Raw genomic sequence first — 23,146 nt, 5'->3', positions numbered from 1 at the left:
CGTTTAAAACATTATTTAAAAAGTACATGTATTGAATTTGTTGTATTAGAAGGCAACCCCCTGAGCATTCTTAAGAAAATATTTCAGTCCTTATCATTAGTGCTTACGTTTTTTTTTTTTTTTAGGACAAAGCTATATGTAGGTGCCAGAATATCATCTACCACTGAGAACAACTTAGCAACTGAACAGCAATACTCTGGCAACCACTTTCAACAGCCTAACGTTGTCAGCACTGGTGTTGCGCACTTATTCCCCCCCCCCCAGAACATAAAAAAAAAAATATATATATTCTAAAGTTTGATTCATCTGTTTTGTTCCGTTCACATTGCACAATGTCAAGGGTAGTTTTCCAGTTTAAAATATTTGCAGTATTTCCTTAAAGCCTGTGTTTTGTTCTGCTCTGTATGTGTTTTGGCTAAAGCATCTCTGCTATCCAAACTATGATACCCTTGAATGATTTTCCATGGTGCATGTAGGTGACCAGTCTTGGCCTGGTTGTGTTTTAACACTGTGCCAGCACTTTTATTCCCTATGACTTTGCATTCAAGCAGATTGGCTTACTCATCATTGAAGGGCCCTGGATTATTAGCCAGCAGTCAGAGAGAGAGAGAGAGAGAGTGAATGAGTGAGAGCTGGCAGAGCAGAGCACTCTTGGAGGCCATGCACTTGAGTGTTGTGTTTGTATGGGCCGCGTAACCTGAGAAAACCGAACTACTGGTCCGGCAAAGGGTTAAGGTTACACACAGGGCTTTGTGTGTGTTGTAAATGTGTGTGTGGTGTAGTGAAAGATTGTGTGTGTGGTTGCTCGTTGTGCCCCACTGTCACTGTCTCCAGCTGAATGAACAATTGTGTAATGTGTGAAGCCGGGGAATTTCCTCAGTGGCTGTGACTGTGTGAGGAATTGTGTGACTGAGCTGGAGAAAGTGAAGGAAAGCGGGAATACAACAATGCGATCACTGTAAGCGGTCAGCTCTGTCAGCCAGGCAACCAAGAGGGATATGTTTTTGCGTGTTACACTCATTAGTGCCGTTTTAAAGGGAAACTTCACTCAAAAAACGAAAACTCTGTCATCATTTACTCACCCTCATGGCGCTCCAAACTTGTTTGACTTTGAACATTGAAACATTTTTCAAGACTTTTCTCTGCCAATACAATGGCTCCTGCTGTCTAAGTCTTCTGAAGCCATAAATTAGCATTGTGTGAGAAACGGACTACATTTATCTTATTATTTATTGTAAGTCCATATTTCCTATTGGAACAGGAAGTTGAGGCTTTACATTTTCTCTGGTGTTTCTTGTCAAATTAACACATTTTCCGAACTGACAATATGACGTTAAACCTATGAAAATGGTTTTAAAAGTAAATGGCACCATACTTTCATCTCGTTTTCTCTTGTCAGCATTTGACATAGAATGCAACGCATACACTGCCGGACACAAAACAAGCACTTTATAGGAATTTCTTAAGTTTATTGCTGTTACTGTGGCAGCTAACAACAATACCCTGCACACATTTGTATATTTACTTATATTAAAAAGTTTCAGTTAAATTTATTCAGTCCATCTTTTTACCTCATTTTAACATGGATTTCTACAGAGACCGGAACACGTCAGCATCCAGGCAGGAAAAAGGCGGATATGCTTTGGTGACGTCTTAGCTATGGACCATGAGCGTGGTGGAGGGACATTCTCAGAATGAGAACATTTGATTGGGCGGAAATCTGTTTAGTGCAACATGAGTCATCTGCATTTTAGATTTTCAAATACTGCTTCATCATGTGATTTCTGTCAACATTTATAATAATTTTTATCCTCATTAATCTACACACGGTACCCCATAATAACAAAGTAAAAACCAGATTTGGGATAACTTTGCAAATTATAAATAAAATCTGAAATATCACATTGCCATAAGTATTCAGGCCCTTATATCTTTCCCCACCAGCATTTCTCTCTCTTTTTTTTTTAAGATGTATTTTTTGCCTTTTTTGCCTTTATTAGGATAAAACAGATCAGAACTGACAGGAAGCAAAGTGAGAGAGAGATAGGGATTCGAACTCTGGACGCCAGTATTGCAACAGCCACCGCCAGCATTTTTGATCATTTCACAAACTTTCTTGGCCCCCAGTATTTTTGTTGCATGGCTATCTAACATGCAATATGTCAAAAGAAAGAACAAAACCCATTTTATTCTAGCATTCTGTTTTTAACATCAACTGAATGTGGGCAAGTTCCATTAAAAAAAGCAATATTTTGAACAGAAAGCTGAGAAAATTGTGTTTCTGTAAAAGACTACATCCGGATCAGATTCAGATCAATGATCAAAACATATATGCAATAGATCGCTTCTTCAACACCCCCAAAGCTCTCGCACTCCTTTACCACTTCCTGGGTCGGTAACGTTAGGCAGTTTTGATTTATATGCTGTTTGATGATTGTTTGTTTAGATATGCATCTGCTTACAAACGCGATCACGTGTTTCTGCTTCTTCTTTGCCGTTTTTTGATCCAGATATTTAATACTCTTTCCGAATATGTGTAATAGCTCCTTTTACCATATAACAGTGAAAACACGCAAAGCCGGAAAATTCCATCAACCCAGAAATTAAAATTGTCATCATTTAACCTCATGTTGTTCAAGACATTAGTTCATCTTCGAAACACTAGATACTTTTGTTAAAACGTCATCTTTCAATGTCCATCCATTGAAAGTCCATTACACCAAAACTTTAAAACTGTACTTGTTTGATGCGCAAGACGTCAAACCTAATTGATTCTTGCATATCAGCAAGGTGCATTTGAGCTAAGGTTTATCATATTTGATGTACTCTATGTACAGTATCACAGAAAATGTAACAAAATTAAAAATTAAAAACTGTTACTGGGGCAGTAGCCTACCTTTTTTAGAAGGTATAGGTACTAATATCTTTAAGGCACCAATACGGACCCTTTAGGTATATAGCTATACAGATACAGATTTAGCGATATTGCAACCTTGAGTATCTGACGATATTGATGCCAGTTTAAAATATCTATACCTCAATGGATAACTTAAACACAGTTGGTGCAACCGGCCCCTGGATTTGAGGATTTTCTGCCATTCTTTTCTGCAGATCCTCTCAAGCTCTGTCTGGTTAGATGAGGACAGCCGGTTGGCCATTTTCAGGTCTCTTCAGAAATGTTTGATTGGGTTCAAGTCCGGTCTCTGGCTGGGCCACTCAAGGACTTTCAAGTTTTTGACTAAATCAAGTCACTGCAAGTCTGAATGTCACTCGAATATGTTGGTGACCATATGAGCGTGTCAATCACACAAGCACAGATTAAAAATATTTTGGGGATTAAAATGTTAATCCTTTTGGAACCTCTTCAAACAAATTACTAGAGCTGTCTGGAGTCAATCTGAGTTGAGGGGAGATCTGTTCGGATGTTCTAAGTCCTGTCACAGCCTTATATATTTGGACACTAACTGTATTATTTTCAGGACAGGCTTTCTTTAGGGCTGTCGTGTTGTTTATCATGTTTCGGAAATGTTACATGATTGTGCACTAGTCTTCTGTGAGCTCTAATCTAGATTTCCCTAGAGATCCATTTGGCGTTGATGATCTTCCAGTGACATTCATGACAGTGACAGACCGAAAAATAATTTAAAGATTTAAAGAAATGCTTCACCCAACAAGAAAAATAATCTTTAATTTACAAAAGTAGACAGCTTATTCCTCTTCGTTCCTTTTATTCCTCTTTTGTTTTGTTGACAGGCATGTTGCTGTTTTTTTTCCCCAGCTTTTTTTTCCCCTTTCGTAAAAGGTATTAGTAATAGCTATTGTTTTACTTTCTCTGAAGATAAATGTGAGTTGTACTTGCCACCCTGATGATGCAAGTTTTGTGAATGTTTGCTGTAATGTTGCTATGTGGTTGATGAGTTTTAAAGGGATAGTTTACCCAAAAATGAAAATTCTGTCATTAATTATTCACCCTCCGTGTTGTTCCAAACCTGAAAGACTTTCGTTCATCTTCGGAACACAAATTAAGATATTTTTGATGAAATCTGAGAGCTTTCTGAACCTGCATACACAGCAACACAACTGAAATGTTCCCAGGTCCAGAAATGTAGCAAGGACATTGGTAAAATAGTCCATGTGACATCAGGGGTTCAACCGTAATTTTACAAAGCAACGAGAATACTTTTTGTGCGCAAAGAAAACTAAAATAACGCCACCATTGTGGAGACAGTATCACGACACGTGCACATGGCATTGCTTCCGCTTTATGTAAACGACACATATGCATGGTGATGCTGCTTACATTGAAAACGCACATGCGTCAGCAGGCGCATACGTCGTTTACATTCATTTTTAAGTTAAGAAATTCAACGTTTTAAGTAGGGCTGCACGATAAATCGCATGCGATTATTTACTGCGCATCTTGTCAGAAAGCCGGTTCTGTAATCAGCGGTAAATCTCCATCACCTGCGGGCTTTCACATTGAGCAGCATTAACTACACAGAGCCGTTGTTCACTGACGAGCTGCGCAAAAAAATCGTGCGAATATGAACGTGGTTTTGTGCAGCTCGTCAGCTCAGCCTGTCTCTATGCTTGTAATTTGTGTAGCCTATCTGTTCTTAATTTTACCGGGTGTTCACTTGTCTCTTTAATAATGTTCAAACTTTTTAGGCTAAGAGTTTTTACTGTGGTATCCTACTTATGGAAAGCAAAGCTACAATGTTTTTTTCTTTCTTCTTCTTCTTGCTGATCCAAAAAACGATCCGATCCGTGGCTCAAAAACCGTAATATGATCCGAACCGTGAGATTTGTGATCCGTTGAACCACTAGCATTGCTAGCTGGATGCTTACCGGCCCAAGTTAAAGAGCACGCCATCAATTCTTTGATATTCTGGTCCCTAGATATCTCTCATCTGATCATGAAGAAAAGTAATAACGTACTTCTCCCTAAGCACTCTACATGATTTGAAGTTTTGTGATTGTCCGCTGCACAAACACAGTCTTTCTGCCTACATTTCACAATTAATTGCAGGCTACACACTAACCAAGCAACTGTTTCAGTTTGTTTGTAACCAGGGCAAGAAGAGAAGCATTGCAGCAACAGACAAGTCAGGCCGAAGCGGTTTGTGTTTTTGGTAACCACAAGTATTTTGCCTGCCAACATGTGCAAGCTGTGTGTGTGTCCCGTCCCAGACGGCGATTGGTTGTGATTATTCCCTGCCGAGGTTATAAGCAGTCCTCGCTCACAGCTGCAGGGATAAACAGTGGTCTAGAGAGGTCATGATTGCGCTCTCTAAGAAATGAGGTCACGATTTCACACCCCTTCCTGTCCTGTTCGAACATTTTACAGAATATTTATTAATAGATTTGGTTTAATATTGAACAAGCCTGATACAGGATGGACGGATGTGTGTTATGTGTTGTTGACATTCAGTAATCATTCAGGGACTAGCTAGATATGCAGCCACTCAAAAACTGCTGTTTGTCTGAATTCGACAGGAAGTTTAGGTGCAATATTGCCTTGCTTATGTAATCATTTTTGAGGAAGTTGGCGGAGCCATCACGGTTGGTGTAGTCTCGTGTACGGTGTAGGCCTTTAACCACACATGCTCATCTCTCCAGTTCCAGGCCTGTGATATGAATGTGCTCACTGAAGCATGGACGTTATCTTGGAATCGCACGGAAGGTTCTGTTTGGACTTTACCCTCATCAGATTTATTCATTTATTTATTTTTTTAACATTTGTTCACATCAAGTTCAAATATTTCCAAATTGTATCTGTGGAAGTACTCATTTTGAGGACTGATAATAACTTTTATAGCATGGCCGATAACTGTTAAGTTTAAAAAAATTTTTTTTTAAAAAAAAATTGTTATAAATTGCTACAAGTACATTTAGGCAACACCACATTATAATGTACAGCATAAAAAAGATGCTGTAAAAAGCTCTTAAAGTCTTAAATTTACCTTCATAAAACTGTTAGAATCCCTGCATATTGCCATTTGATTGCCAAGTGTTATCAAATGATTAGTGTTATTTAAATAAATGAATGATTGATTGATTGAAAATATGATTGTGCACAATGAAATATCCAATATTGACCGATAACCAGTATGGTACAGGTATATCCTATATCCTCAATCATGTGATTTTTTTTTTTCCCATAATGTTGACACAATCATTTCTAAAACCATTTTGACCATTTGTTGCTGCAACCAAAAGTTGAGAAAATCTAAGTGAAACTAAAAATGAAAAGTCTTAGAAAATATGTCTCGGAAAGGGTTTCATCTTCTGGTATGAATTACATTATTAATTTAACGTGGGTGGTTCGTGAGGAAGCCTGGGAGTTTTATGAGGAAAATGTCTGAGCACATTGTTCCTGATGGTCGAAACGTTGCCGCAATAAATTATTTTTATGGAGCAGTTACACCAGTGTGCGGACAATACGTTTGTATTTTTGCTATAGTTTGACTTTTTTTTTTTTGTCCTGCACCTGAGCCCTGTGTGGGTTTGAGGGATGTGCGCAACATTCTTACACTTTGCACATTGTTCTATTGAAATGCTTCCTTTACCCTCGTTCGTATTTTAGTCATAATAAAAGCGATTGTGCTTACTATGTTTTGCTTTCTCTATCCAGTATTCTGCTTCATTTAGATAACAGAATAAATCCAATGAAATCTGAGCTGCACCTAATGTACATCTGTCCGTATCTCTCAATCCAGCGGCCTTGATCTTTTACTGTGACCCAGCAAAGTCCTAAATGCCACGTCTCATTTTACACATCACCACTGTTAGATATTAATGCCTTCTTGTGAAAATTTTTATCCTAGTATTCTTTTAAGGATTGGTAGAATATCCTGCCCTAAATCAGAGCAGATACACTATTGTACTGATTTTTAAAAATGTTTTAAGGAAGGGAAGGGGGGGGGGGGACAAATTACATTGTCTGTTTTATTCATTTCACTTTTTTGTATCACAATTAATCATTAGCCAAAATGTGAAAATGTTTGTGAAAGCCCCAGGAGGCAGGGAAGGACTTAATGAAATGTTGATACTCCCAGTCAGTTTCTAAAGGGAGTGTTGACATTTAAGTGCCTTAAGACTACATTATCCAAGGACCTCTGATTTATAAAGTCAATAAAAAATTCCTTTTAATTATTTCTCTTTCACAACGGACGTTATTCTTTCCTCCCTTCTGGCATGCGATTTGTTCAATGTGATATTGACAAGAGTGTTCAGGAGAAGTTGAGGCATGTTTTGTCTGTTTGATCTGACAGACCCAGTGGTTTTCAGGGAGGTACTGGGGCTCTGTGAAAACCACCCCTCAAAACTCACGGGTATTTTTGGATAAATGTTTTTTTTTTTTCAGTTTCCATATCCATATTTTTTTTTATCTATCATCCATCAAAATAATCTTCCTCCCATAATAAATTACCCCACACAGAAAAGTTGATTCGCACTGAGACTTAAATAACTCCTGATGTTTCCTGACAGAATAATAAATAAGCTCTGGTTTATGCACTTCATGATTATCTTGACATTGGTGTGGAATAATCTGACGACCCCATAAACAGGATCTCACTACAAAGCAATAAAGGGATAGTTCACCCAAAAATCATTAATTTCTCACCCTCATGTTGTTCCAATCCAGTAAGACCTTCGGTCATCTTCAGAACACAAATTAAGATGTTTTTGATGAAATCCGAGAGCTTTCTGACAGCAAGGGAACTACCACGGTCAAGGTCCAGAAAGTTAGTAAGGACATCGTTAAAACCTGATAACCCGCACCTGGACGCCGGCGCCGTTTTGAATAAAAAAAAAAAGGGCGGAGAGAGAGAAATTGCAAGCTCGTAGACAGGAGGAGTGTGTTCGACCAAAGTCCCTTTCTCGGTTCGACTTGAAGCAGCAATGCGCAGACTGATCGTTGTATTACATCAAAGCACCGCGAGAGCTACAGAGAGCAGGGGCAAGTTCAAGCTCAAACCGGTGCGCAACGTTTTGAAATAATAAGAGCACAAGTATAGATCTGGAACTTCTTTAAGTTTGTCTAAATATCATTTAGTAATTGCAATGTCTTCTGGTCCATATCCTTTCCTTAGGAAGGTGTGCTAGACACTGATCAAAGTAAAATAAAAATACTATACATATTTATATATTTTGCTATTGTATTGTGGAGTGACACTTTCATAAACTTTTCTATACCCCTCTATATAATGGTAAATATTACAATAGCATAGCACAGCAACAGTGATCAGCAATAATAATAATAAGCCTAATACTCACAATAAAAATAATAAAGTCGTATAGATCATAACACAGTCTCGGAGGTAAGAAGTGGATTATCCTTCACCTGAAATGTTTGTCTTTTCATCCTGAAATGCGAGGCAAATGTTGGATCACAATAAATTGGAACCACAGTTTCCACAAATCCCTTCACTCGAATTAGGATGTTCTCTTTGATTCTGGACAGCAAGGTCAGTGACTGTAACATCGAGCGTATTTTGCCGTATTAAAGACGTATTTATACCGATGTCATCAGGCTCCGAAAATTCTTCAAAAAGAACACAAAGAATGGCCTTCTCATAACTCTTGCGTCATTAGAACGTTTTTTCGTTTAAAAAACTTTTTGCACCTGTAACAAAGTTCGTAGTCACGGGAAGAAGGAGGCGGGAACCGGCGAACACTTCAACAAAACTTTAATAAAATAAACAAACACAAAATAGCGCGACAGCCCCTCACTCCTCCCTTTTATCCTTCCGGAGCTCCTCCGTGAGACTCGAGACCGGGAAGTGGTGCAGGTGTCGCTCATTATCAATTACTCCACCAGCCTCGCTCCGTTCCCACGGCTCTCGGCCCCACCCCCACTCGTCACAGCACCGTTTGTCGGGGCTGAACGCAGCCCAGATGACTCTGCATGCTTTCGAATCGCTCTTGCGGTACTTTGATGTCCGATCGGTCTGTGTGCTGCTGCTTCAAATCGAACACACCTTATCTCACTGCCGGTCTGTTTTGACGGCACACTTCATCCGCATGCAAACATGTCATCGGCGTGGAAGTTCTTCATTGTGAGTTAAACAGACACAAAGTTCACAATTTGTAAAACAATATTGACTGTTTTTGCTCAAGTTTGCTGACGAAGTTTCAAACAAAGCCACAGCAGAACTGTTTTGTGTCTCCGAGCAACACAGCGGTGTTTCGATACTGAATGAATCCACGTTTTTGAACGAATCCAGTGAGTCAATGATTCAGTAACCCATTCATAAAGTCACTTGCCTCGTTTTTGAATGAATCAGCCGTTTGAATGAATGACTAATAGGGATACTGCGCTCCTGTACTCGTACTCGTAAAAAATGCCCTGATACCAAAAGCCGATACTACACATTGTGTGAACAGAGCTATGTCCAGAAAAAGAAACACTGACAACAGAACAACAGAGAGTAGAATGGAGTTATTGGAGATTAAGGATGTCTATGAAGTACATGTAAGTAATTACATGATGAGCGGCACAGATGAGCGAGCTTGTTGAGTGAATATCTCACAGACATCACTGGAAAGTTTGTAGTTCGGTCGGATATGTCAAAAGCAAGCAAGCAAAACAGTGCACAAGTTACTAAAGTTATTTGACGATAAGGAGAGAGAGAGAGTCCGAGAGCACGCACTTCTGTTGCATGATCTTGATTGCGGTTTGCTCCATTAGCGCATGCATTTGGATTAAAACTAAATCGTAAATATAAAACAAACAAAAATTATAGGGGCATTCACTATAAACAACATTTATTTTAAACGTCAAGCATACACGATTAAAGCAAAAGTGAAACTAGCAGACTGTGTGAAATGCACTTTTTTTTTTTTTACAGTGTAGGCTAAGGCCCAGTACCAATTCTACCCCTTAGCCCCTCTCTTTTGGTTGGAGGGGTAGGGGTAGGGGAAGGGCCAGACAGCCCTTAAAACGAAGATTTTTCGGGACCACATTTCAAACGAAGGGGTATGAATTATCTCAGCGTAAACCGGCTTCAGGGGCAACATGGCTGCCCGAGCGAACAAAAAGACACATAAATGTAAGCATTTTTGTCATTAATAAAGATTTTAACGAAAAGTAATTATTTGTTTTATGTTACATTCAATCGTGAGTTCATATTTACGGTCATGTTACTCAAAGAAATGTTTGCAAAAAATCGCTAATATTTGCATCATATCATTATAGACTGCACAATAATGCCACAACATATTTTCATGTCTGATCAGGGCGATAACCACCGTAGACATTGAGGGGGGCTAATCCCCCAAATGATTAGAAATCGCTAAACCCTTTTCTCTAATATTGCCAATTCGAGAGAGAGAGAGAGAGATGAAAGTTGCGTGTGCGCATTAATATAGAACGGTAATTAAAGGCTCTAATGCACACCAGCTCACCAGTATAGGTGTGTGTATTGTAGGAGCTAGATGACGTGTGCACGTGGCATAGTAGTGGTGTACCAATTCTTAGGGGAATATTTTCACCCCTACCCCTTGACACTCTGTTTCAAGGGACAAGAGGAAGGGGTAGGTGGAAGGGGTATAAAATAGAATTGGGATTGGGCCTAAGTGTCTCTCTCATTCTGCACCAATTCAAACGTGTGCGCGCTGCGCATGTTTAACTTGCTTTAAAATTATGTTTTTTATTCGTACGCGAGTGTCCGCGTATAGTGTGCATGACGCAAATTACATCACCAAAATAGTACGTGCATACTCGTATAGTGTATAACGAGTGGTCCCCTGCATTATTTTAGGAACATGTTTTGTGATTACAGTATTGAGCTGCTGCAATGGAGCAGCTCTAATAAATGCTCTAATGAACAGTGAAAGTAACAAAAGCTTATACAATACATTTTAACAGGTATAATTAAGTGTTGAAATAACTGAAGGAAATATCTGTTTGCTAAATGAAGCCAACTAACATGATTGTTATTATTATTATTATTAATACTATTTTGTCTCTGTGCCCAATATTTGTAAAAAAGTACAAATGCTGTGAAAATACAGGTATCAATATCGGCAAATACAAAAAAATAAATGAAAGTATCGGTATCAGTACCAAAAAAGTGGTATCGGTGCATCCCTAATGACTAATGACTCGCTCATTAAAACAGTCATTTACCGTCATCTACTGGTGGTTTGGTTTCATATTTAAAAGTATTGCATTTTCCCCAACATTTTTAACTTGTATGATATACAGTATTTAAAAAAATATTTAAAACATTAATCTTATAAAATTATTTATGCATTTGAAATTTTGTGGTGTAAATGCATTTATGGCACCTCAGCTTCATTATAAACAGTCTGTGTAAATACATCTAATGCCACTTCAGATGCAGCTTCTGTGCTAGGGTAAATTGTAACATTTGACTAGCGCTTGTTTTGTGACGGTTGCTCCTAGCTGTGCATTGTCTAGATGTAGAGGTTTTCTAGCAGCACAGGCAGGTTGATGGCTCTGACGAGCTTCGGGTGTCATTTAGCTTCCTATGGCCAGTCAGGGTTTTCTGGATCTCAACTCTGTGTTGCTAGGCAACAGAAATTTTTATCCAGGCTTCATTTTTATATCAGAATGTAATCTGCTATGATAGTATCCTAAATTAAAATTTTGAAATTCAACTAAATTTTTTTTGTCAAAACCTGTGGCATGAGCAAATAATAATATGTATATTTTTTTGCTTCTTTCAGGAAAAGAGGAATAGAAGTTGTTCAGGTAAGTGGATCTTACCTAAACTAAATTTGTTTCAGATGTTTATCTAATGTGTGAAATCACCAACATAAAATTATTCTGGAGTCCAGAAGTATTTTTCCCATTCGTTATCTCCATAGCCATTTCAGAAAAGAAAAGTTGTAAAGATTTCCTGTGCTGCGTTTCATTCAACATGGAATTTCCAGCCTTTCTTCAAACTTGATTTGAAGTTGGAAAAGTTAATGATACATATTCAGTTCTACACAAATAAAATCCATCAATGACTTGAAGTTCCTATGTTACACAATGATAAAACCTGTTCCAGAGACAGGTGTGTAATGATAAATGATCCTCTCAGTTGTCATCAGACCAGCAAAACAAATGCTAGCTCTACGTAACATAATTTATCCAGTGCAGTTCGGTTGCCAGGGATTTTGTTGTTGACCAAACACCTGCAAAGCTAATGGTTGTTAGCTGTTTCGTTTGTTGTTTTCTTTTCCTTTGTATATAAAACTTTACATACGCAACTTCTCTGATTGGTGGATCTTGCTACAGCATTATGGGTAGTGTAGTACTTCCCTTGAAATTCAGCAACAGAGTGCAACACACACACAATAAATATAAATACTGCTGCTGTCATTAATGATCATCAAACAACAAAATAGCTGTGATAAAAATCTATATTTAATTTATACAGTGAATACTATGCAGTGTTATTTCCCCTAATTATTACATTTCTGTATTTGAATACTACCAACCTTATTTTATTTGTAACATAGTGTTGCGTTTATCTATGATTGTAATTTGTGTATTTGTTCTTATTTTTACTGGCTGTTCTCTTGTCTCTTTATTCATGTTTAAACTTTCTTAGTTAATCTAGTAGTATTTGCTGTGGTATCAAAAGAAATACTTCGCATTAAGTAATAAATGGAAAGCAAGATAAATTGAAATATTTTTCTTTTCTTGCTGATCCAAAAAAATGATTCGATCCGTGGGTCAAAAACCGTAATGTGATCCGAACCGTGAGATTTGTGAGCCGTTGAACCACTAGATACCATAGAAGAACCTTTTTGTCTAAATGGTTCCATAAAGAACCTTTAACATCTGAAGAACCTTTCTGTTTCACAAAAGGTTCTTTGTGGCGAAAGAAGGTTTTTCAGATTATGGAGGGTAAGAAAGAGATGGTTCTTTAAAGAACCTTTGACTGAATGGTTCTTTGTGGAACCAAAAATGGTTCTTCTATGGCATCGCTTGAAGAACCTTTTGAAGCACCTTTATTTTTTAAGAGTGTATGTCTTTCACACTTTCAGTCTGTTTTTCTTAGTTAGTAAAATGCAATTTTACTTGGAGGAGTTGAATCATGTAGACAACAGGTTAAGTAAAAATATTAAAATGCAATAGCGCATAAATATAGCAAAATGCTCCTCTTTATAGTTATTTTTCTAGCTGACTGATGAGCTTATGGACACCGAACGGTTATACCGGACGGATAATTTGAAACACCGAATGAGCTTTTACATGAGACATTTCAGTAAGCTGTACTGTAGGCTCTCTTATAAAATAGCCTACCTTTTGATGTTAATTCATGTTCATTATGTACTATAGTAGTAAAGAGAAAGCTTAAATGGGTTCACTTGCCGCTTGAACTGAGGCGCTAAAGCGAACGTGCCTGCCGCATTAAAGAGCGCCAAAAACAAAACTGTATTTATTGAATTTCGTTATGAATTTTGAATCATTTTAAAGCTGATACTTTGTTTTTTTAAAAAATAACAAAGCACAAAGCTTTTTTTTGCAGATACTTTGTTTATTAAAAAGTAACAAAGCACAAAGCTTTTTGCGATTACTGGATGGCAAGTGCGCTTCAAATAATGAAGTTCACGTATTAACAGAACACAGCATAGACTAAGATCTTGTCAAGAAGAAGCCATATTATTAATGATTATAAACGAGAATTGTTAACGATATTGCCTATATCCACACAGCTGACAGCTTTACCTGTTGTAGTTTGTTCAAGTTGTGCACGAAATAGGCGCTGCTTTTGTGCACTTTCACTTCTTACGTCTCCGTCATTTCGATCTCTCTCGCGCTGCACAACTGAGCTGCGTTTAGCAGATGTGCTGCAGAGATGAGGACTGTTTGAAACTCCTCTTTTTTTCCACTAAAACTTTGATGCGCATCATCTCAGTTTAATATGCGAACATAACAAAAGATGTGATTGCAACACAATCAGGAAAAAAGGCATTACATGCAAATTTTTAAGTTATAACATGTAAATACATAGGCCTAGTCGCCAGTGGCGACCTCAGCAAAAACTTCACCCGCAATTTAATATTTTTGGTCGCAAATGCGACCGTTTTAGTCACAGTTTGGAGACCTGATGGGATTGTTGTGGTTTCTCTTATTAAAGCTGTACACAATCTTGTACCTTTGTCTTTTTGTCTGATTTAAAATTTTTATTCTTACTTCCAGTAAAATGTTGTGATTGACCTTGTAGCTGGCTGGTATATAACGCTTTAACAAAGACTTAAAGGGGTCCTATTATGCTCTTTTACAAAGAGCATTTTTTTTCTCGAAAAAGGCATTATTTTTCACATTATTTACATTATTAAAATACCTTTCTCCCCAGCCTGGCACAAACGGCTCGATTAGTTCCGGCTTTAATGAAGGTCCGTCTTCCGAAAAACAAAATATGTTGTGATTGGTTAGCTGTCCCAGTGCGTTGTGATTGGCGAACAGCTTAGACGGTGTTTCAGTACTGCCACGCCCCTTGCTCCGTCTTTCAACAAAAGCTTTTTGGCGAATCCGGCACTGTACTCCCTCGTGTTGTGGAAGCTGTCCTCAGTAAAATGCGCAGCACACAATAGCAAATTGGGGTTATAATGCTCAGGAACAGAGTAAAAAAATGAACTGTTTCCTGACATCATCCGCTTTCGGAAGTTAAAGGTAAAAAAAAACTGCATTTCAGGCGGTCGCGCACCGGACGAGAAGCACAGCGTCGCATACGCTGTAGTCCAAAAGAGCCGTTCATTGTAGTTCTTGAAAAGGGATTTTTAAAAAACAAAATATCTTCCTTTGGAGTGGACTTTGAGATTTGTAACTTTCTAGATCTTTTTTTTATGCCCAAACATACACACTACACACTGACTAAAATTTAAAAAAGTGAAAAAGCATAATAGGACCCCTTTAAAAAAAATCCCTATGGGAAAAATACTTACTGAGCAAAACCACTAAAAAAAGTGAGCGGGCACTTAATACACTGTATTAAACATTAAAAATAAAACTGACTTGTAGCTTCTGGTATATAGCGAGCCTTAACAACCACTGTGTTCATTATAGGTCTGTCTTAAAAGGTTTATAGGGAGAATGTTTAGTAGTAGTTTACAGTAGAAGTAGAAAGATGTGTTGGGTATGCAGCTGTTTGCGTATTACAGTGGACAGATGAACTGAAAATGTGAATGAAATGCTCGGGGCCTGTTGATAATCTTACTGGCTGCAGCTCTGTTCTTAATTCTTAGGAGATTGAGCAGGTGTTTCGTACAGAAAAGTGCTAAGCACAAAATATTTCTGTCTCTTTTTCGGCTCAGTTTGTTTTTGAAAGCTGAAAGTGTGGTTAGCTCGTTTTCATTAGAGAAACTGTTTTGATAGTAAAGCCCAAATTGTTCTCATTGGTTTCGGCTAAGCATGCTAATGTTAACATTTGAACAATCAACAACCTCAAGGTCTGGTAAGTGTTCCTTTCTCTATGAGACCACAGCAAAATCCTTGCCAGTAAAACGAACATTGTGTTTCAGCAAATGACGACAATAATTACGAACTTTTAAAGATCCTCACAGACTTGGATGTTAAAGATCATGGACTCTCACTTTGCTTTACAATTGAGCATCATGATATTGTTTATTCTCTGAAAACTGCTGTTTGACTTCCTTAACCTAGAGTGCAAAGAGAGAGATAACTTAGAGTGACATGTTATGTAGATGGTTCCTCCAGTTATACAAGTTCTGGGTAATAATACCTGCTGGAAATAACACAATAAGCTGTTGTTGGAACCAAAATATCATAGAGGCTTAAGTAACCACCTAACAGCCACATAGAAAACCCTAGCATTATAAAAATGTAGTTGTCCAATTCAGAGTTCTGTCGTTTGACATTGTTTGCTCTGAGCGACGTCATCACTTTCCATGTGCGTGTTTGACATTCACTGTAATCGGGGGTCACATCAATGCATGCGAATATCTAAAAAGCAAGCAGTCCCTTGAGGCTGACCTCACGTCTTTTTATTTAAGTGTGGGAAAAACAAAGGCAGGAGTCTCTGGTGAATAAATAGCCCAGTATAGGCTCCTTGGAATTGCCTTCAACACACACACACACACACACACACACACACACACTTAAGCACATGTACTTTTGACTTTTTTTTTATTGACCTTCCTTTACTTGAAGTTCAAACAAAAATTAAAGCTGGATCAGTGGATCCCATAGATTTCATTGTATTAAAAACAATAGAAAACGAATATTCTTGAAAATATCTTATTTTATTTTGTGTTTCCCAGTCATACACTGTGACTGACCCCAAAAGCATGTTTTGTGTTTTGTGAAATTCTAATGGTTTCCACTACAAATACCATTACAAACATTACAAACCATCAACATTTAAACATTAAAACCATTACGAATTTTTTGATGGTGTCTATTGTTTTTTTCAGCAGGGAACTGTTACAAAAGATTTCTATTTAATGTTTATTTATTTTTTAATTTTTTAATCAAAGAATCCTAAAAAAGTATCACGGTTTCCAAAAATATATAGCTGTTTTCCACATTGATGATAATAATAATAAGACATTTTTTATAACATTATTGTCAATAAATTACATTAAAAAACATTAAAAAGGAAAATGCCCATTTTAAATGATATTATGTAGTAATATTAAAATTTTTACAGTATTCTTATCAAATAAATGCAGTCATGGTGAGTGTAAGAAAAAAAACAAAAATTTTTTACCAACCTCAAATATTTTAACAGTACAGTAATGCAATAGTATTAGTAGTAAATGGTGACAAACATTTTTAGTTTGATTTCATTATTAAAACCTAAAAAAAATGATAAAAACAGGTGTTTCACCTGTATTTTGAACTTCACAGAGTTGCGTTTTAGAGTTATTGGAAACATCTTTGAAATTACTAGACAATGTCCTGGCGGAATGAATTAGTTAATTTTTTTAGCGTTTTTACAATATTACCAGGGATCGTTTGTGTATAAAAACAAACAAAAACTATGTTGTTGTTATTATAATGCTCGTCATCTCTTTTGTACTTGTTGGCCAATCTTGTTATGTTTGTGCAATCCAGTAAAGTTGTAATACATTCAACCACATTAACCTGCACAATAACTTCATCCGGCTCATTTCCTTGCTAAACGCTACATGATTCATGTTTAATCCTCCAGCTTTGAGGCTGTGAGACTCCATTAGGATGAAGGAGTCTTGCAAATGCATTTGTCGAACGTTTTTTGCAAATGCATTTGTCCATGAAGAATCCTCTAGGTTCTCTTTTCTTTTGACTGATGCATTTGTATGAGTATAATGTGACAAATAATTAGTCAAGGCCCTCTATCATGGTTTTCAGCCATTTACTCTGGTCATCTTCATGTGCTCCACATTATTCCCAGAGATATACAGACTCTAGGGTACTTATGTTTCTTCAGTGTGCTTTTATTCTAATTCCCCGCTTATTTTCTAAAATGGATCCATCAAACATGAACACTGGCTGGGAAGAGTGTCAATAGTTCATGAATGAGGGAAGATTAAAGAGCGATGACACCAGCAAGGATAGATTTGCCCCCTGCCTCTGCTTCTTTCTTCTATTCAAGACTGTTTTTGGTTCTACAAAAGAAACGTTTTACTGTAGATGGAGCAAATAAAATATTTTACTGTAGATGTTTATTTAAAATCAACCTGATGTTAAAATTAACGCTATTTAAGTCGTAATACCCATTCCCGGTTTTATTGTGTGGTATTGATCAACATTATTCCAAAAAATCTTAATTTTGCATCAGAATTTAATGACTTGCTCCGCCTCCAAAATATTTATCTTTTCAGCTGACATCAGCAAGGCTATTAAAAGCATAGTTCACCCCAAAAAATTCAGAAGTTGTGTTACACAAATAAAGATATTTTTTAAGAAACCCGAGAGATTTAAACGTTTATTTGATCAAAATTTGATGCTTCATAAATAGTGGTCGACCGATATATCGCCAAGGCTGATAGATCGGCCGATATTTGGCATTTTTTAAATCTCGGCATCGGCCGATACGTTTTTCTGTTTGGCTGATGTGTTCGAGGTGGGACTTTTATTTTGATGGCGCTGCCGTTTTGCGCTTGAGCACGCAGTGCTTTCATTCTCCCTCTTGTTCGCTATCGTCGTTTAACAGTTCTGACTAATGTGGACAGAAGTCTGTCTAATAATCAGATAGAACTGTTAAACAAAGGAATTAAAATGTATACAAAAAAAGTATTATAACGATTGCTTTTATATTATTAGTAATAGAATGGCAAACATTAAAATACCAGCTCGGTGGCCGTCAGCATTCAGCAAACACTCAGTCATATCATTTAAACAAATCTTTGAATGACTAATGAACATTTAATTTCACAAACCTTGCAGACTTAGTCGAACCCAGCAGTGAGATTTTGTGAAGTGTGCATTTGTAAAAATGGTTACTATAGTTAAACCATGCACAAATGACCCATGGATTTACTACACTAACCATAGTTTAACCATGGTATTCGTACAACTGTGGTTATACAATTGGTAATACGCCAAAAAACATGGTCAATTTTCCCAGTTGTTGGGGTAATTTTGATTTTTTTTTTTCAATGTAAACACAAGCTAGATGGACGTGTATGAATGCTATGCTCACGTCTTTTCAGCGTCTCGCACATGAGCGCCACGTTTTTAAGACACCGTGTCAAGTTAAAAGAATTTCAACTTTTACACGCAGCGCTGCTCATCAATGTCAGTTCCAAAACAGTGGACCAATCAGAAGACCCCAAGTGTTGCGAGCTTTTGTTTACAGAAGCAAGTTGGCATGGCAGCTGTTTTATTTGACGGCAACATGGCGGAGGAGGCATTCTGCGCTGCACTTTAAAAAAAAAACATTTGTGAGTGCTGCGTCTCACGTTTTTAGACACGGATGAGTTCTGTATGAACAGCCTAGGGCTGGGCGATACGGCAAAAAAATACAATCTCGATTTTCTCAGAACATTTGACCGATTCTCGATTTTGTACGATTTTTAACTAGTCAACTTGAAAATGTAACTACAACATGATTCAAGTAACTTTTTCTTTATTAACTGTCTAGTTAAAGAAAATTCTATTCTAAGTGCACCACACATTAAGTTGTAATCATGATGTAAATGTTAAACAAATCACTTGTTAAATATCTTTGCAGAAAAGATGCATGAACTACAGCTACATCTTGTACAGACTTGTCTTATACATATTATATGTTCAGAAATAATACGAGAAAAATGCTTTAAAAAGTCGTAAAAGTCAATGTAATTCAAATTCAAAATGACTGAAGGAATAACACCAGTAGACTATTATTAACTATAAATGTTCTGTAAAAACAATGAACGGCAGTTTTCAGCCTGTCAGCATGATGCAAACATGAAATATCAGACATACAGTAGTAGTTCTTTACAGGTTTTTTAAAAATTCGATTGCGCTGCTTTTCCATTGTTTTTTCTATGTGAACATGGACGCGTTTGACTGTTGCGTTCGCGTCTTTTGCAGCGTCTCATGCATGAAACGGCATTCTATTCGTACAACTGTGGTTATACAATTGGTAATACGCCAAAAAACATGGTCAATTTTCCCAGTTGTTGGGGTAATTTAGATTTTTTTTTTTTCAATGTAAACACAAGCTAGATGGACGTGTATGAATGCTATGCTCACGTCTTTTCAGCGTCTCGCACATGAGCGCCACGTTTTTAAGACACCGTGTCAAGTTAAAAGAATTTCAACTTTTACACGCAGCGCTGCTCATCAATGTCAGTTCCAAAACAGTGGACCAATCAGAAGACCCCAAGTGTTGCGAGCTTTTGTTTACAGAAGCAAGTTGGCATGGCAGCTGTTTTATTTGACGGCAACATGGCGGAGGAGGCATTCTGCGCTGCACTTTAAAAAAAAAACATTTGTGAGTGCTGCGTCTCACGTTTTTAGACACGGATGAGTTCTGTATGAACAGCCTAGGGCTGGGCGATACGGCAAAAAAATACAATCTCGATTTTCTCAGAACATTTGACCGATTCTCGATTTTGTACGATTTTTAACTAGTCAACTTGAAAATGTAACTACAACATGATTCAAGTAACTTTTTCTTTATTAACTCTCTAGTTAAAGAAAATTCTATTCTAAGTGCACCACACATTAAGTTGTAATCATGATGTAAATGTTAAACAAATCACTTGTTAAATATCTTTGCAGAAAAGATGCATGAACTACAGCTACATCTTGTACAGACTTGTCTTATACATATTATATGTTCAGAAATAATACGAGAAAAATGCTTTAAAAAGTCGTAAAAGTCAATGTAATTCAAATTCAAAATGACTGAAGGAATAACACCAGTAGACTATTATTAACTATAAATGTTCTGTAAAAACAATGAATGGCAGTTTTCAGCCTGTCAGCATGATGCAAACATGAAATATCAGACATACAGTAGTAGTTCTTTACAGGTTTTTTAAAAATTCGATTGCGCTGCTTTTCCATTGTTTTTTCTATGTGAACATGGACGCGTTTGACTGTTGCGTTCGCGTCTTTTGCAGCGTCTCATGCATGAAACGGCATTCTAAAAACGCGGTGCTCTAGTTATTAAAAGATGTTCAACTCCCATCTTCTTGCATTTTTTCATATTCCACTGCCCGCGTCGTAGCTCTGTCAACACAAAAGCGCATTCTGTGTGAATGGCACCTAGCAATATATTCTATTTATGGTCCTTCACAAAGCGCGTCACACGTGAGCGGTTAATCACATGTGCCGACGTGCGGTTGGATTGCTCTTTTCTCTTTACTGTTATTGTCAAAGTGTCTAATTCTGACGTTTGATAATATTGGTATTCAAAATCGCGATTCTGGATATATAAAAAATTTTAATTGTGGCAAAACATTAAATTTGAATAAATCGAAATCGAACAGCCCCTTAGGTTTCATTCAAAATATCTTAATTTGTATTTCAAATAACGATAGATTTGAAAAAGAAACACTATGCTTATGCTCCAAATGTTTAACCGCTATCGAATCGACTTGTGATTTTTTTTGTTTTTCATTTTCATTAATGGCTTACTTTCAAAGCTGCTGCTGCTGCTTCTAATCATCTCTTGTCCTGATGATTTTAACTCTGAATGACAGCTTTAGGACGTTACTGGGCGAACAGCTCACCTAATTTCATCTTTGGGTTTTATTCTGCACATCTCCCTCTGGCAGCCATCTGCGGGCATGAGTCATCGGTGCAGCGCCGGGTCAGTCTCTGACCTCTGCCTGCTCATTTCTGCCATCAGCTCTCAGGATTTTTTAGTAATGACAGGAGCAATCTGGCATGCTGTGAATAGGTATAGATTTAAATGTGTTATTTATTTGCTTATAAATTTCGTTTGGTTGCTTGTGGTTTCTGGATGTGTAACATTAATTGAAAATAAGCTATGAAAGGCATTTTAAAGCAGAGACGGACGTCACAGGTCATGTAGTGCCTTGAGTAGCAGGCAGACAGACGTTGGTGTTTTGTTACTTGTGTCTTGGATTGCGTAAAGCATCAGGAATAACTGATTGGTCCTGTGTCTCTACACAGACATGAATGGAGAAAAGGAAGTGGCTCTTGGCATCATGAATAACATGACACAAGATATTACCATTGGAGAAGTATTGATCAACTCAAACATTACGCACTGCACATTATTTGCCAGTGACTCTGTTTCTGTGAAGAAAATTAGACAACTAAAAAAACTATTTAAAGAAAAAATTTATAAAAAAATATTCAACTGGCAACCCTGGCAAATGATAATTTATTTAATGCAACACTGTTTGGGTGTGAAGGACAGTTGTTAATAATATTTATCAATAGAAAACATAGTTGTAAATACATGTAATTGTAAATAAATAATTTTTTTATACATGCCACTGGTTTAATCTGTCACCAAGTGAAAGGGAAATTGAGGGAAAAGCAATTTCCTTTTTTTCTAATACTGATTTTTTTAATATAATAAATATATATAAATAAATACACACACACATGAATTGATTAATTCATTCATTGAACTGAACAGTTTTGAATGAGTCAAAAAGATTCACACAAATCGGTCACAAATGTAAATCATGGTCACAAGCATTAAGCATCATATAAAAGATGTGATCACATTTTACTGGTATTTATAGCACTGGTCACGCTAAGCGTTTTACGGACAGTTTTACTAAACACGATAAATTAGCGCGAGAGCGCAATTCCAAAACCGCGCCGATGGGAGGGGAAATTTCTACGGGTGATTTACTAACAATGCGCAAGTTAAAGAACACATGCAACATCTCATTTACATATCGACCAACGCAATATACCAAGCACAGCGCAAATTAACGTAGTCGCAAATAACGAATAAAGAAGCCACAGTACGTTGAAAAGAACCGGAGGACAAAAATTTACGGTTTGCTAGACCTGGTATTGCGTGACTCCTAGTTGAGGGTTCAAAGTCGTTTTTTATTTCCTGAAGCAAATTTAAAATAACATGTCTTGGCAAACGATATGTTCGGATAATGTGTTCTTCTGGCATTCAAAATAAATTAATACGTGCGGAAAAACCCTCTCCCTTCTACCACGTGCTTTCTGTTGTCTGCGGTGCCTCGTCCTATCAACAATAATTTCAGCCATTTCAAGCGCTAAATAGTTTAAGACATGCTTTTTTGGGCGTTAAATAATGGCGCAAATGCCAGTAATTTGATGAGCGCAAACGTTAGTAAAACGCGTTGCTTGATTCATTTGAATACTCTCCTCCCATACATTTTGCATCTGAAAAGGAAACTCCTACAAATGCATATTCAATAAGGTCAAGCGCAAAAATAACTGTGCCTATGCCTTTTCAGCGCTAATTTATCACTGCGCGTCTTTAGTAAAATTGGCCCCAAGTCATTTTGTTTCATGTTTAATCATACAGAAATGACGGGGGTGGATTTGTTCTGAGATTCGAAAACAGCTCAAATAAGGATTCGGCTTTTTGATCAAATCATTAAAAAATATAATGGAAACATTATGTACTTTTTTTGTACACTTGAAAGACACATTCTATATAATGGTATACGATCATATAATATTCTAAAATAGCCAACTACAAGGTACATTTATATGTGACACTATATACCATTTATTGTTTACATCCATTATTCATTAACTACTGCCATGACG

The 23,146-nt window shown here is 37.1% G+C and overlaps 1 protein-coding gene across 2 annotated transcripts in view; it reads left to right on the top strand.

Moving 5' to 3' along the window:
• LOC107586822 (inositol-tetrakisphosphate 1-kinase-like) overlaps positions 1-23,146 on the top strand; it is a 48,308-nt gene that overhangs the window by 3,811 nt on the left and 21,351 nt on the right. For both annotated transcript variants that reach the window (XM_016274359.1, XM_016274360.1), the window contains exon 3: positions 11,698-11,722. In XM_016274359.1, coding sequence (XP_016129845.1) covers positions 11,698-11,722 — 25 coding nt within the window. The remainder of the gene's footprint in view (positions 1-11,697; positions 11,723-23,146) is intronic.

The sequence above is a fragment of the Sinocyclocheilus grahami genome, unplaced genomic scaffold (genome assembly GCF_001515645.1).
Source record: "Sinocyclocheilus grahami isolate Dianchi unplaced genomic scaffold, SAMN03320097.WGS_v1.1 scaffold86.1, whole genome shotgun sequence".
In the NCBI taxonomy this organism is placed as follows: domain Eukaryota; kingdom Metazoa; phylum Chordata; class Actinopteri; order Cypriniformes; family Cyprinidae; genus Sinocyclocheilus; species Sinocyclocheilus grahami.
The sequence above is the reverse complement of the archived record's forward strand: the minus strand, read 5'-3'. Positions and strand labels throughout refer to the sequence as shown.